We start from the raw sequence: 17,067 nt of genomic DNA, 5'->3' as shown, positions 1-17,067 counted from the left end.
TGTTTCTTAGAACAATACTTTTTTTTGCAAGTTGTGAGTGAATTCTGAATGAAAATTGTGCCCGATAATGATTTTATATTCAGATTCCCAATAAAGTTATCTCAAAAAGAAAACGTATTAGTTTTCCAATAATTTTCAAATCTATAAATATCTTCGCACATTTTCAAATATCTTAAAAATAGAGACATGTCAAGACAATGTAAAGATTTGGCATCCCTGATTCGAGCGCTAAATTCTGTTTTTGACGTTTTGAGGGATGCGAGTGCGAGTAAATTCAAAAAACTTTGAAGTAGCTCGCACGCCGAATCACACATGACACTAACTGGAATGATGTGTTCACACGGTGTGAGTAGCTGCACTGCAGTAACTGACTAGATCGACTCGTATGCTTACTCGCACCGTCTGAACCCGGCTTAAAGGCCCATTTATACGTTGCTAGTAGCTGACTTGACAATGAGCAGCTACTGACCCGGTGGACTCGCTTGACAATTGGTTGACTCGCCTTGTCCGTTCACATAGTGTGAGCTGCTGGCGAGAAACTAGATACTACGGCACGGGTTTACCTGGGATGCCAGGCGATTTTTCAAATGTCCATCAAATAGTCAGAAACAGCAATCAGGTCCGAATTTGTCAAATGATTGGTCCGAAATCGACTTCTTTATTGGTAGTTTTCATCTTAGGTTTTCAGTTGAATGTATCATTACACAATTTTATAGAGATTACAGAGCAGTGTTGAGAATAACACCTGAACAAGTGGAAAAACTGTTGAATTTAATTGCTCCACAAATACAACGCCAAGATACACTCATGAAGGATGCTGTACCTGCAAGAGTGATAATATAAATGACATTGATATGCCTTTCTTCTGGAATATTGTTCAGATTGTTGTCGATATTTTTTAGAATCTCGAAAGCATCCATAGCTAAGATAATTCCGGAAGTATGTGATGCTTTAAATGATAGTCTAGAAGACTTTTTAAAATTTTATTCACACGCGTCAAAAATTAAAATAATGAATGAAAATGTACTTTTTTAAATCGAATATGTATTCTGTTTCTTAGAACCTTACTTTTTTTCGCAAGTTGTGAGTGAATTTTGAATGAAAATTGTGCCTGATAATGATTCTATATTAGACATTCTCCAGAAAACTATCTCAAAAAGAAAGCGTGCCCCGCCAGCGTGCAAAACAGAATAACAATGATTTCGTTAAGAAACTATGAGGGTTTTATTTGTTTTTCCAATAATTTTCAAGTCTATAAATATCTTCGCATATTTTCAAATATCTTAAAAATAGAGACATTTCTTTACATTTGGCATCCCTGATTCGAACGCTAAATTCTGTTTTTGACGTTTTGAAGCATGCGAGTGCGAGTAAATTCAAAAAACTTTGAAGTAGCTCGCACGCCGGATCACACATGACAATAACTGGCATGATGTGTTCACACGGTGTGAGTAGCTGCACTGCAGTAACTGACTAGACCGACTCGTATGCTTGCTCGCACCGTCTGAACCCGGCTTAAATTATGACCTCGAACTTGAAAGTCGCCACCAGACGTCGACACTGTACAACTGTCATCGCGGATAAACCACATAATAATAAAAAAATATTCTAATCAACATTAACTGCAAATTATTGTCTCGATCACGATACGTTTCTTCATTTATAATGGTAAATTCTGCATTGGATCCGTCTCCGGATGGCTCAAATAGAGACGATGTGAATCTGCGTATTATCCCGTTAAGTGCTCTTAAACATGAAACTTGCAAACATTTGTCGGCTATGCTGAACAAACGAAAAGTGTTCCGAACGGATGATGGTTACTTCCGAGATTGGAGAGGTTTATTCCAGGTTATTTGCTTGGACAATCAATATACTTCAGACCTGCAGAACCATGCCAATCCCACTGCGCACATTCTTCATCTTTGGCAAAAAGCGGGAGCTAGAGCAAGATATGAACCAAACTTATGGGAACTGCAACGTATCCTTGTTTTGATGGCACGTCACGATGTGTGGGACGATAGCGAGGCACGGATAAGTGAGTATCGACACTCTAACTGTAAAGATAGATGATCTAGATTGTTGCAATGTTTGGATATTCCAGATGATGATGCGAGAAGTTTTTTGATCGCCGAACTCAACCATGTAAGTCAGAAGCAAATTGTGAGTTGTGAAAAATCCGATGCTGACATACTCACCAGAGATGACACCTCAAGTCACAAACAGCAATACGATGCATTTATACTTTACGCTGATAAAGATGCTGAATTCGCTTCCGAGATAATTGAGCGTATGGAAGAAAGAAATTTGAAGGTAGTAATTTTTGGTACACATTTTACATAATGCGTGATTTTTTACGTTTTTTTACAGTTGTGTGTAAAAGATCGTGACATCCTCGCTGGGATAGAATTTGAACATGATGTGTTCGTACGGCTTATTTCGGAACGTTGTCGCCGACTGATTATAGTGATTTCGGAAGAGTTCCTAAAGAGTCCACTAAATGAATACTTCGTTATGTTCGCGCGAGCTTTGCAAATAGAACAGAAGAAAAGAAAAATCATACCCTGCGTGTATGAGCGGATGCAATTGCCTAGCAATTTGAGATACTATTTCACATTGGATTATAAGCGCTCGAATAAGCTTTACAATTTCTGGGAAAAATTAGAGGATGCCCTTATAGATAAATCTCTAAGAGCTCTGCCGGAAGTAAATCTTCCTGCATCGGTAACAGTTCCACAAATTGTAAATGTGCCTAATGACAAAGCTGATATTGTTCATGAACCACTAGAACAACAACCAGAAGAAACTAATACAACGTCTAATAATACCGTAGATATCCGGAAATCATCGTGTAATTCAGAGAAAATGTTAACTTATTCCGAAAACAATACTAAAGAGTTATGTAAAAAGAAGTGGTATTCTATACTGGGAAAATCATCAGCAAAAGTCAACTTGAACAGATCCAAAGACAAACCTGACAAAAAGAAAAAGTGGTACAAATCAAACAAGAAAATGGCAACTGCTTTGTGATATTTATTCGTGCCTTTTTCCCTACTTTTAACAATGTAGTTCAAGCTCTCAAATTAATAAACCAGTGAAATATACAAGATATTTGTATGTTGTTGAACTAAATACAGTTAAAAAGCTCAATACATTCGATGTGACACACTTCGAAAGGAAGCCCTCGTAATTGCATAATTCTCTCACTCGTTCTGTTGCAGTTTTGATATCTGGTTTGGATTGTCCTTGTATGCAGCCTAAGTAGGGTTTTTTTTGACGTGGGACTACGTCTAACCGGAGTATATGGGGGTGAAATGAAAACCTAAACACAGAACAAACAGGAAAAAATGAAAGATTCCGAATGCTCATAACTCGAACATTTCTTAATAGAGCGGAAAGATGTTTGCATCAATTGATAAGAAAAATATCTACGCGTCTATCACAATAGATAAAATGTTATTTTCCATGAGATAAACAGTTGAATAACTGTAAAATGTCAAGCGTTATCTAAACGCCCTAACTGCCAAGTTTTGATTGGCCCGCCTTACCGTTTCCCCAACACAGACTCCAAAATCAATGTACCTGTGGGAATCCGCTTTGCAAATATACGTGCAAGTAGGGGGTATTTTTATTTCCACCGAGCTGTGTTTCCCTAACACGGACTTCAAAATCAATGTGCCTGGGAACTAGAAATAGAATAAGTTGCATTGAGAGAAATAGATGTATACATCGTCCGTTCTGTGGTTCAAATTTTTAGTATCAATAACAACTCCACAGCCAGTCCGCTTGCAACTAGTTGCCGGCGGCGGCTATGGTGCCCATCATCATTAGCATCGAGATATTTCCGTCGAATGAAAAGTGGAGGAAAGGAATGAGAAGGTCCCACGTCTCTCCGGGTATGTCAACGACATGATCCACTCGCCTTTTTAAAAAGGAAAAGACTAGGCAGTCGCTTAGAGGCGAATGAACTGCAAAAGTTTAAAGCCTCTTAAAAACAAAGAAAGAAGAAGAAGGCAGTCGTTTTGTCGCACATTTTTACGGGTAGTGGAAACTATATAGTAAACTCACCAGACGTCCCGCGTTACGCGGGACAGTCCCGCATTTCAACGAAATGTCCCGCGTAAGATTCCGTCCCGCATTTGGCAAAAGAAACAAAAATGTCCCGCGATATCAATATATTTCAATATTACAATTTGATCATGTTGATTTTCTTAAATGGATGAACCTCAAAAAAACTTTTATTTGGCAGACTGTTCAAGAGCGCTTCTAATGCATCCAAAGATTAATACGTTGAGCTGGTCTATCGCACCGACATTAGCTTTTTGTTTAGAGGGTGTCAACTGGAAGCGACAGCAACAAAATTGGAAAATGATTTTTATTAAAGTCCCCTATTGATCCGCAGGGACCAACGTGAGTCAGGCGAAAAGTTCATCTTTGGTCCCCTAGCTCGGTCAGGACCAAGGCGCTTGTATAAATGTATAACAGGTGAAGCAACATCATCACTTCAATGAGAAGGGTATTACGGTTTGTGGAGCGGGGGTTGTTTGTTTTGTTATTGCTAGAATACGCCATTTTTGCATTTTCACATGCGAGAGTAGTGGAAATGAGGATGAAATTCTACAAAACATCCCTTCTTTTTCACATAAATTCGCGAAAGCCGAACATAGTAGGCATCGTTCGAATAAGCATCGCAGCAGTTTGTAGAGAGCCGCCTTCAGCGTTCTGATGCTGTTTGTAAATAATACCGACAGCAATTCCAATATGGCTGAAAATGCATTTCATATGATTGTTTCACCTGGTATATATAGAGGCGCCTTGGTCAGGACCTAACGTTTTAAATAAGCCGGAAGAACTAGTGTATACTCTACAGGAAGAGGCAGAGTTTTTTGATGAAGTATCGTAAATGAAGCGCTGGACGGTCTTACGGAAGTTGGCCGGAACATGAACCATGACCGATGAAAAGATGTATATCGGCGTGTTATTTTACCTTTTCGTGGCTTTGGTGGTCGTTTGTCTCTCTATTTTGGTCAATCGCCCAAAAGTTTTCTATCGGGCGCAGCTGGGGAATGTTGGGAAGGTTTATTTATCTCCAGCCGATCCATCCTCCAGTGGTCTTTTGGCATAATGGGTTGATCCCAGGTACGGCATAAAGACCACATCACCTATCCAACTCCGGCATGCACTTCGTACTGTATATCTCCCCGTTCACCATATAACTCGAAAGAAGAGCGGCTTGGACATTCCCTTGACATCTGTCAGAGAAGGATCTTTTTCGTGAACTTGATGTGAATGATATATTCGACGTCATCGCTTACCGCATCGTAAAGTACCCGGCCATTCGTTGAATTCTAGCATCAAGTACGTCTCGTCTTTCATTATGTGTACGAGAAGAAGTTTTTCACTTCTTTTGCCGGAAAGATGCACCTCAAGCTACTCCTTCTGGGTCATTGCCTGCTGCTCAAATACGGCCGGTCTGGTCTGACGCTTCCGCATAAAAATGTCCATTTTGGCCAGATTCTTCTCCACCGTTTGGCCGGTTGCTTCGATCTCCCGGCTTAAGGAGCGGCAAAGAGATGATATTGTAAATACCAGATCGCCTATATCTGGCGGACACAAAGTGCCTCAGGATGTCCAACTCCTTCGCTGTGGGGTGGATCTTCTTCTTCTTCTTCAATGGCACTAACGTTCCTAGAGGAACTTCGCCGTCTCAACGTAGTATTACTTGCGTCATTTTTATTAGTACTTAGTTGAGATTTCTATGCCAAATAACACGCCTTGAATGCATTCTGAGTGGCAAGTTCTAGAATACGCGTGATCACAGTGCATCTTACAGTATGGAAAAATCATCAAGTTGCTTGACAGTGCTGCTGTTGTGAATCAACAGCCTTGAATAATTTTTGATGTAGACTTAATAAACGTAAGACTTAAGGAAAATTTGTTCCCAAAAATTATCATTCATCGCCATCCGAAATTAGTCCATTTTTTTAATGCATACATTAACATTAAAATCGATGAAAAATGAATTGGAATTTTCGAGCATTCCATTCGGTAATTGAAGAAAATTGTAGAATTTGAATCATGCTTGCCAGGCGTAAATGCTCTGATTGAGCGAGTGATTTTCGGGCGTAAACAAAATCTAAACCACCGAAAAATCACAACAGTGCCGATACTCAGAAAGAAATAATATTGATCAGTTTAGACTCGCTAAACTATGGTTAATGTTCACATAACGTATATACATAACGTTTTGTTTTTTGTGTCCCGCGTTAGACCTCTGACCATCTGGCCACTTTACTTTATAGCCACCTACGATTTTAATTATTTGTTCTTTTTACCAATAAATTATCATTTCTAGCCTTATGTGGAAACAAGTTTTGATATCTAGCAACATGCCCGATTTTTTTGAGCGCGAAATAAATAAACAAAACTATTCGTTTTGGAATTATTTTCGTGTTTACAACTATCAACTTAGAGCAGCAAGAGCCAGTTTCCCGAAAAGTCATTGAAAAACAGTCTATTTGTTAAGGTTTTCAATACATATGAACTGTTTAGGACCTGCTGAGTCCGATCATGAGTTTAATTAGTTGTTTTTGTTGAAACCAGTGTCGCAAATGCCGAAAATATCCACGTTCACGACATTCAAATACGGCAAATTTCAGCCTACTTAGAATTGATACCCTACTGCTCAAGCGAGAGTCGACAAATATGGAACAATACTATCAATGCACATAAGTAGAATGAATATCAAATGGACGAGAAGAAGTTTTTCACTTCTTTTGCCGAAAAGATGCACCTCAAGCTACTCCTTCTGGGTCATTGCCTGCTGCTCAAATACGGCCGGTCTGGTCTGACGCTTCCGCATAAAAATGTCCATTTTGGCCAGATTCTTCTCCACCGTTTGGCCGGCTGCTTCGATCTCCCGGCTTAAGGAGCGGCAAAGAGATGATGTTGTAAATACCAGATCGCCTATATCTGGCGGACACAAAGTGCCTCAGGATGTCCAACTCCTTCGCTGTGGGGTGGATCTTCTTCTTCTTCTTCAATGGCACTAACGTTCCTAGAGGAACTTCGCCGTCTCAACGTAGTATTATGGAACAATACTATCAATGCACATAAGTAGAATGAATATCAAATGGACAGTCATATCCATAATCACATCCAATGCATGATGGAAAGTGAAGGGAAGAAGGGATTGAACTCTTTTTTATATTGCTTTCTCTTTTTGTTCCATTTCAGTTACTGGACGCACAAACACTGGGAGAGAGCGAAATTATTCCTCTCGTGAGCGATAAATCTCTACGCTTCTTTTATTATGAACCTGTCCATTATGGCATTATGGGCGACTAATAGCGAATTCTTTTTTAAAACTGAGTCAGTGCCAAACTGACTCTGTAATAAAAAAAAACGTTTTCAGTTTCACGAATGCGGTGGTTTGTTGGTGTGCGTTATATAGTCTAATTTGTTTATATTTGCAGCGACAAATGTAGTGTCGACGTCTGGTGGCGATATTAGGGGCTGTCCACATACCACATGGACAACTTTAGGGCGGTAGGGAGTATCAAAATGTCCACGGAGAGGGGAAGGGGGTATAGACTATGTCCACGTGGACACGAAGAATAAATATTTTTTCAAATATAATCACAAATACATTCTAAATTAAATAAAAACTGTTCCGTATTCAAGAATTTTAAAACCCCGCCCAACCTGAGTATTCCGTAATTATCAATAAACTGATTAAGCTGCCTGTACCTCATATATTTTTACTAAATCATTGGACTTCTTCACTGAAATCCATATTTTGGAAGAAAAAAACTCACGTAAACTCCAATGCAACATTTTCGTCAACTCGAGAAGACCCGAACATTATTCCGCGAATTGTCTTCAAAGCTATCGATCTTTATCGCTACTTTTACCACTACCAGTCAAGAATAACTCTGAAAAACCAATCGTAACTAGATTATCATTGTTATCACTCGTCGAATTGCACTGAAATGGATAACAACACCTGAAAGAAACAAAAACTCAAAACGACCGAAGTACGACTTCATGTTGTTTTGACTGCTTTGTTACGTCGGAGGAAAGTGGCGTCCGAAGTAACAGCCGGGTGCTTAAAATCCTAATCTATACATTGGATATTGTTTGTATCGGCGATAAAAAGATGAAGAAGATAGATACGTCGTGAACGATTGTTTTTGTAATGCATTCAATGATTGAAAACTAAAAGCGTGCACACATTAACTCGATTTGTTTAAATTTGTTAGATAGGACCTTTTCAATAGTTACGCGAGAATGATTGAGTTTTCATGATATTACGAATATGTTTTTTTCATCAAATATAATTTTCTATAGATTTTTTTCTAACTCGAGAACAGTTAGTGTTAGAATTAAAATGACTGTATAGTTTTTCATGCAGAATTACGTGTAAAATCATTTTTTTGTATTACTCTTCCCGAAAAGTTACAATTTTCAAAGTATTGGAATTTCATCAATTCCTAGGATTTAATATTTACATTTGCGTAAGATAATCCATGCACCACTAGTCGTCATAATTTCCTATGATCCTCTTATCTTTGTACGCTAATAACCTTTTGTTTACATCGAGTACCGTTATCTATTAACCATAGAAACTGCGTATTAAGGTGAAGGTGGAAGCTAGCCATTGTAGTAGTATAGGTAAACCCTCGTGTAAAAATGGGGTAATAGTGTTTGTGAGAGAAGAGCAAAGCACACGTAAATAGATCAATTCACTTATCAGACTGTGTGGCGCTTCATTGACACGAGTCTTTGAATACATTTGAAAAAAAACAAATAACAATTCAATACTAAAGTAAAATGTATGAACGATATGTTCCGATGAACAATTGCAAATATAAATATATATAGAAGGTGCATTTGCATATGATTCTGATTATACGCGAGCGTAACATGAGCAAATTTATAACACATGCGAATTGGGGCACTTTTGGTATTAACAAGTTCTTCCGCATAGTAACTCGATGTTGATAATTCCTTAATATTTTCCTTCGTTGATCGTATTGTTTTCACATATTCACGTTGGAAAGCCTTAACCCTTCTCTTCGTTGGCCGAGGCATTTAGATTGAATTTAATACTTTTCCGTTTACTGTTTTTGAAAGCATAGGCAGCCGTGGCAGTGTTCCGAGCTCTGCAATACAATTTTCTTACCCAATGTTAAAGTTGCTAAAACTTACATTATAGACCCATTAAACGTAAAAATAATAATTGTATTGATATCAACACAATTTTATTCTATTGATTTTCATGACATGGGACGCTATGACTCCGGAATAACATTTTATTGAGTGGTTTTTATAGCTGTTTCGATGATGTTGTTTGGCATCAGTGTCGAAAAAATAACGATGCTTCCACCAACACAAACAAAACCATTGCAGAAGATTGAAAAACGAAAATTTAACTTTCAGAGCACTTGCTCGAGTTTTCCGACGTTCTTCACTATACGGTGCGAAAGCAGATGAAAATTTAATATCTTGTGAGTAATCGATTAGAGTTTGGTTGATATTACTTGATGGGAAGTGTGCGAAAACGATCATTTTCTTCACACTGTTTCGCAAAATTATTGATTTTCGGGCGAGAGGTGAGGGAGGGAGATGAAAGAAATGAGCGCCATTGTGGCAGCCATTTGTGGCTAGCTTCCACCTTCACCTTAATTCGTGATCAAATTCACTAGACATTGAAATTCGTACAAAATAAGTGTAAATTATTGCATGTGGTTGCATAAAGTATTTAGTATGATTCCTTGCTTTGGTGGCTGAGAGCAGACATAAGACCGCAAAGGGTTAATGAATTGCAAAATGATCGATAAGGATTTAAAAAATAATATAATATTTTGCTACGCATTCAATACCCTCTGAAAATTCTCCGAAGTATGGCGGAAAAGGTTTTGTATTGCGCTACCGACTAATGTGCGATTCACATTGAACGTTACGGAAAAGAACGTCCACGTTCCGTCACCGTCTCCACCAATACACACATGTAGTCTATGCTTGCAGCAGCACCGTCACGTCAAATGTCAAACGAATGATTTATTTAATGTTATTCATGGTGTCGCCACCTACAACACTATTAAATTGCAATGTCCTCTTTCGAATCAGCATGCCTGGAATCAATTCTAAATTTAAGGTAAATATTATGTAAACGCTTAAACCCCGTAGTCCCGACCTTTATTCAACAATAATAATATATAGACTATTTTTCTCAGCTAGTCACAAATGATTTTGACTCCGAAATTCGGAACCAAGAGATATGCTGGCATGAAAAATATAACCAAAATCAAAACAAAAGCCGAGACACGAAGCCCAGGCAAAAACCCAACGAACGTCTCCGTCAATTATTGTTTTCTACAAATCCTGCCGGTCGTTTTCGTTGAACGTATGCTGACGGGGCGTCACGTTTCCGGTGTATGTGAATGTTTTCATGAGAATTGCATGGTAGAATAACTGACGTAACGGAACGTGAACGTGACGTGGATGTTGTATGTGAATCGCACTTAAAGGTGAGTCGGAGATCCAGAGTGAAGATGAATCGGCATTTGCTGTGATCAATCATATTCCGGAGTGGGCAAAGATCTGCACTCAACAAAAAAAAGGACTAAAATGCGGCATCGAATACGATCGTTATGTCATGAAATATGCATAATCCAAAATGAAAGGATAATTTTTCATTCGATTTCCAGATGGAATAAGTACACTTCTGAAATGAAGCTGGGAACTCAAATTAACATTATTGTATAAATGTATTATATGTGATATCAACACATTTCATTGCAAGTGTTGAAAAATCCTGAACTAAAATTGTGTTTGAAAATAATGTTAAACTCACTTATTTTTATTCGATTGGCGTTTGCAATCACAATTAGTAAAGCTCAAGATCAATCTTTGAAGTTGTGCAGTTTATATTCAGATGCGGATTGTTCCTCCTCACCTGGTCAACTTTACATTACGAGTTTCCGTGTTGGCAAACTAGATAGCCTGCATATCTTCGCTGATAATGGAAAAAAAATCTTGTTTACTCAAAAATATTTCAAAATTAAATGAAACCTGTGCTTTGTCATGCTACTCATTACTCTACCGTACAACAACAATGAGCCACATCAAAGCTGGTACAGCAGGGTACAGCTAATAAAACTTGAAATAAAATAAAAATGTCCACGTGGACAAAATAAGTGTAAATTATTGCATGTGGTTGCATAAAGTATTTAGTATGATTCCTTGCTGTGGTGGCTGAGAGCAGACATAAGACCGCAAAAGGTTAATGAATTGCAAAATGATCGATAAGTATTTAAAAAGGGGTAGGGGTATGAAAATGTCCACGCTTGTCCACGGAGGGGGAGGGACAGTGTTGCTAATAGTCACCATCGTATGACTGTGGCGTATGTGCTGTGTCATTAATGAACATCATAAAATGAACAGTCAAACAACCGTCGAACTAAAAATGTTATATGACACTTTTTTTCGTCCTATACATTAGATCAAGACGGGTCTATGGTACTAGGTGAGGCCGTTTCGTCACTAAGTTGGTTAGGGGAGCGGTATATGAAAACAGTACGGAAGAAAGCAGAAGGGGAATTATTTGCTTGAAGCGTGAAAGAGACAGACGGATCAGGAACGAGCTTCGGCCCTAGCGTATTGTGTTTTGTTTACAAACAAAACACAGTAGACTTCCAAGATGGCTGAAGAGTGGTTTTAGCAAGTTGGCCCACCTTAGGATATACTTCTACGCGCCTTGCATTAGATATCCATCGCCCCCTAAGGGTGCTCATACACTGTTTGACCGAAGCCAAATATTTGACTCTTTTTGACAGATAAATTTTGTCCAACGTGTACTGATCAAATATATTCTACACAAAACACGACAAGCAAATATTCAATTATTGGATGCCTAAAATATTTTTTCAGTCTGTTCTTCGAACCTATCGGTATATGGTTAGGTTACCTTGAATATTTCAGTTGATTTTTTCCATGTTCGGTGTTTGATATTGTTTACTACTGTTGAAAATTGAAGAGTGGCAAACAAAAAAGTGTTTGTACAAATATCAAATCAAACCTTATCTGTCAAAAAATATCAAATATTTGACCTCCGGGCAAACAGTGTACGGCCACCTTAATTAAACAACAGTGTTCACGTGGAACGCTCACCGTTGAAAACTTTCATTCAACACATTCGCACTTGATAGGGGAGAGTTCGACGGTTCCTTTGATATAGCAATCCGTCTGTATACCATCCATCGTGTATGGATGTGTGAGTGAGCAGGTGGATGTATATGTGCAGCTACGCTTGAATGCAGAATAAAGGGAGAAAAAGAATGCACACCACTGCAGTTTTAATGTCAAATGACATTAAAACTACAGTCATATTAGCCGGAATTGAGGGATGGTTATGAGCACGAATGGTAGAATGGAAATAGCATATTTTCATCGCTCTTCTGGGTACGGTCGACAGAAAGAGAAAACATATAAACGTTCAATTGATAGTCGTGTTTGCGGCTGTGCGTTTATTTCTGATGTGACTGTTAGAACCGAGCAATGCATTCTTGGTTACATTCGCAATACATATTGAGCCGTAACTCTTGAGCAAGGGCAGTATGTGATGGTTGAGAGAAATGTCGACCGTTTACAACACTGGGGAGGGAGGAGTCTAAAATCGTTCTTTTTCTGTCCACGTGGTATGTGGACAGCCCCTTAGTGCTTGGGAGGTAAATGATTCTCTATCAGATCAGAAGGATCAAATGCAGTGTAAAAATATAAAAGATTGAATGAAAATTTTTACTTCATATTCTTCGATTACCTAACACATATAGTTCTGACACTCACTTAACCATTTGTCGATGCATTTCCTGTTTGTTCCACAAATAATGACTATTATAATATAAAATCATCATTGAACACAGTTTTCTTTCAATATGTTCCTCTTATTTCATCACATAAAATAAATATCTCATACGTTAAAGTAAATTTTCATTCATAATTTTGATTTTGATAGCATGTTATTCCACCTGAATATCCATCATTATTTGCGCCTCCCAATGAAAGCACATTACGATTACGATTCCAATAATACAAAAGCAAAAGCAACAGATTTTCCATTTTCATAGTCTTTATTTTTAGATTTTCCAAAACAATTCTCGGAACTTGACAGTTCAGTATAGTTGTATTGGTGAGCTCTAGTGCCAACTTGTGAAACATCTCAGTGCGAAACTAACAGCTTTCGGGGCGAACCTAGTGCGACACTAGGTTGAAACCAGCTCCCTGCTACAGCCTATGTGTTCAAATGGTGCCAACATCTCAGGGTTCAAAACATTCGAAGTGCCTGTACCTGAGCTGACAGAGCTGTCAGTTGAATACAAAACGAGTTCAAAACCGCATACATATCGGCTGTTTTGTTCTCGAGATGTTGGCACCAAAAACATGGCCGTCTAGGACGGGGCTGGTTTAAACTGAGTGAATAAAAACACGTTTTGACAGCATTTAGTGCGACACTGCGGTTGAAACTGAACAAAAACGAATTCGCTATTGTAGACTCGTGTTCAAAAAATACAAATTACACTGTTTCAACGTTTTATTATATTTTGAATGTATTCTCTTCGGATGATTTTCTCAGACTGACAAACGGTTTTATAATGGAGGGGAACCTCACAGTCAGGGGTGTGTACATTTCAGGGTTGACTCTACTTGCACATTCGAGGGGTTGTCAAAAGTTTTGTTTTTCTTTCTCTTCTACGCTTACACTATAATTGTTCAAATGTTAGGCGGCGGTCTACCAACGTTGACTGCAAGGCGCCTTTATATATACCAGGTGAAACTATCATATGAATTGCACTTTAAGCCATATTGGAATTGCTGTCGGTATTGTTTACAAACAGCTCTGGTGAAAATCTCTACCCGGTCGGAAGAACAGAAAAATCATCAGAACGCTGCCGTCAGCTCTCTACAAATTGCTACGACGCTTATTCGAACGATGCCTAAAGAAGGGATGATTTTGGATGATTAACATGATGAACACTTCCTCACAACTCTTCCATGTTCAAACGATGAAACCGGGCTTTAGCACGCGAGCTTGAGATTGGCCCTTTCTCTTCTCTTACGTAAAATTTTGTGATGTTTTCAGTAATACCTCGTCGCGTTTCGATGCGAACGATGCACAAGTGTTGTGTACACGAAGAGATGTTCGTGCACTAATGCTCGCGAGAATTTCTCGTGTAACTGCCTCAAAGTGACATTTGGTTAGACCTTCTAAGATCTCGCACAGCACGTAAAAGAGACAATGTGCTTTGCCCTATTCAGCCTCGTATCTCACACAATCATTGCGAGCTGTGTGCAATAAATGAATGAATTCTCGCGTAACTTTTTGAAAAGGTCCCATGTAACAAATGTAAACAAATCGAGTTAATGGATGCACGCTATTAGTTTTCAATCATTGAATGTATTACAAAAACAATCGTTCACGTATCTATCTTCTTCATCTTTTTGTCGCCGATACAAAAAATATCCAATGTACAGATTCGAATTTTAAGCACCCGGCTGTTACTTCGGACGCCACTTTCCTCCGACGGCCGAAACGTCCGAAGTAACAAAGCAGTGAAAACAACTCGCAGTCGTACTTCGGTCGTTTTGGAATTTGTTTCTTACAGGTGTTGTTATCGATTTCAGTGCAATTCAACGAGTGATAACAATAATAATCAGTCTTTAGAACGAAATGCTGATATTTGGATTGTTGTTTATTAGTTAGTTTAAAATTTTTATAGTGCAACGTAATATGTCCAATGGGCAAACGCGGGCAGTCAAAACGTCCAATGTAACATTTTTCGCTCCGAGGCTTCAACCTTAATCTCAAATCACGGAACAATAGTTACGATTGGTTTTACGAAGTTATTCTTGACAGCTAGTGGTGAAAACAGTGATAATGATTGATAGCTTTTAAGACAATTCGCGAAATAATGTTCGGGTCTTCAACTACGTTTTTCTCGAGTTGGCGAAAATGGTACATTGGACCTTTTCAAAAGTTACGCGAGAATTGATTGGATGACTTTAGTAGCCATATTTATGTGAAACAGTTCTTCATCACTAATTGTTCTACGCAGGGCTCTGCATAGTCATAGTCAACTGAGGATAGTCAGCTGAATATCTGACTGACTATTTCCGTATTCAGTTAGTAATGACTTTTTGCTTCTTCGCGCAGTTTCTCCGCCAAAACGACTAAACAGTCAGTCGGGCGTTTAGTCGCTATCTCCGACTCGACTATATCATTTCATTCTTCCCAGTAAAATTGTCCTCATTGCATTTTGAAGTGACTTGCCCCAAATCGAATTCGTTCCTCTCTTTCTCTCTCCCATGTACATGTGCATGCATCGATGTTTTAGTTGAACGTGGTTTGACATACACTACAGGTGAGCTAGATTCTTTCGTATCGTACACGATAATTACTCACACGTATAAAATAGCGTGCAATGTGTGTGCGCTGTTTTGCACGCCTAATACTAACTAATACTAACGAGAGGACCTTTATAGCATGCTTGATAAGTGTCTAAGTTCGTTGGTTTGAGTTCACGATGGGTAGACAATAAACCGTCCATTGATGGGGTAACTTCTTTTTTTGCATCAGAAATCATGTTTTCGTTCCTCTTTATATGGACGTAAAAATAAGATTGCGTACGCGGGTAACAATTTCGTTCCTAGGGGGGCAGAAATGTGGATTGAAGTCAGTTGAATGAAGAAGCAGATTTGTATTCATTAGTCGGAGTCAGTTGAAATAACCACTGACTGGACTAGTTCACCAGTCATCCTCGCTAAATAACGGTAGTCAATTCATTTTCTAGTCAAGTCACTTTTTGTTGTGGGCGACTGCCGAAGCAGTTCTAGTCGAAGCGAAGCTACTGAGAGTAGAGTCGGTCTTCATTTTTCACCTTCGAAGATTTCGGGCCCTAGTTCTACGTGCCATTGTACGAAGATTAAAATTTTAACACCAGAAGCACAACTTTCCCCGACAGAACCAAATGTCACTTTGAGGCAGGTACACGAGAAAGTCTCGCGATCACCAACACATGTGCATCGCTCATGTTAAGGTGCAACAAGGTATCCTTGAGCACATCTCAATATTTACGAAAGAGAAGAAAGAGAGCCGAACCCAGGCTCGTGTGCTAGAGTCCGGTCTCATCACTTGCACATGAAGAGGTTGTGGAAGGAGAAAATCAATACTCGTCTATCGAAATCTAGACCCGCGCGCTCAGGAAGTCTGGACACATCTCAATATTTTACGAAAGAAAAGAGAAAAAGCCAATCCCAAGCCCGTGTGCTAAAGCTCGATCTCATCGCTTGCATATGGAAGGGTTGTGAAGAAGAGAAAATCGATACTCGTCTCTTGAAAATAAAACGCGCACACAGGAAGTCTGGTTTCAATAAAAAAACGAATAAAAATGATACACAAAATATCATTTTTAAAGGTTTTTCTCTGTATGATTCCACAAATATTTACTGCACACTGTCATATTACAATCATATTCAACGGGAACTCCAAAAAGCATATGTTTGATGTTTTCACGTAGAAGCTATAGCCAACTGATTGCAAATACAAATATCGACGTCACGATGTAAAAAATGGTACGAAAACACAACGATCTCACCTAAAACTGCGCCGTCCGCATCACCCTTATTTCTATCCGCGTTGACAACATTGAGCTTCGTATTACGAAATCGGATAGTAGGCATGACCGGCATGACAATATGGGTTTGCAGAAGAAATGAATACACTTTTAAATAAAAATTATTTGTACCAAATCAAATTAGTACTCTATGTAAATGAAAATCACTTTTGCTTGCAATTAGTGAAAAAATATCATACAAAAACTATGTCTAAAGATAATTTTTGGTGAGAATATCGGAAAATTCATAGAAAATAGTTTAAATTAGGGTCGGAACAACGTACTTCTAGTAGTTAAAAAACGCAAAAAAGAAGCATACAAATTTTAGCAATTTAAAACTGCCTTAGGGCCGACTAATCTGATTGAGAATAGTTGGCCTCACAAAAACTAATGTCGT

The 17,067-nt window shown here is 38.6% G+C and overlaps 1 protein-coding gene across 1 annotated transcript; it reads left to right on the top strand.

Moving 5' to 3' along the window:
• Positions 1–1,557: 1,557 nt before the first annotated feature.
• On the top strand, positions 1,558–3,147 carry LOC129774808 (myeloid differentiation primary response protein MyD88). Its single transcript, XM_055778778.1, has 3 exons — positions 1,558–2,035; positions 2,102–2,310; positions 2,368–3,147. The coding sequence occupies exons 1-3, from the start codon at positions 1,666–1,668 to the stop codon at positions 3,025–3,027; spliced, it is 1,239 nt and encodes a 412-aa protein (XP_055634753.1). The 5' UTR covers positions 1,558–1,665; the 3' UTR covers positions 3,028–3,147.
• The last annotated feature ends 13,920 nt before the right edge of the window (positions 3,148–17,067 follow it).

Source organism: Toxorhynchites rutilus, chromosome 1, assembly GCF_029784135.1.
Source record: "Toxorhynchites rutilus septentrionalis strain SRP chromosome 1, ASM2978413v1, whole genome shotgun sequence".
In the NCBI taxonomy this organism is placed as follows: Eukaryota; Metazoa; Arthropoda; class Insecta; order Diptera; family Culicidae; genus Toxorhynchites; species Toxorhynchites rutilus.
This window is presented reverse-complemented; position numbering and strand designations above follow the sequence as displayed.

Excerpts from the sequence above, each read along its gene's own strand:
- LOC129774808 (XM_055778778.1), top strand. The coding sequence starts at position 1,666 with ATGGTAAATTCTGCATTGGATCCGTCTCCGGATGGCTCAAATAGAGAC. Across the intron at positions 2,036-2,101 it reads CGATAGCGAGGCACGGATAA|ATGATGATGCGAGAAGTTTT; the intron begins GTGAGTATCGAC and ends TGGATATTCCAG. Across the intron at positions 2,311-2,367 it reads TGGAAGAAAGAAATTTGAAG|TTGTGTGTAAAAGATCGTGA; the intron begins GTAGTAATTTTT and ends GTTTTTTTACAG.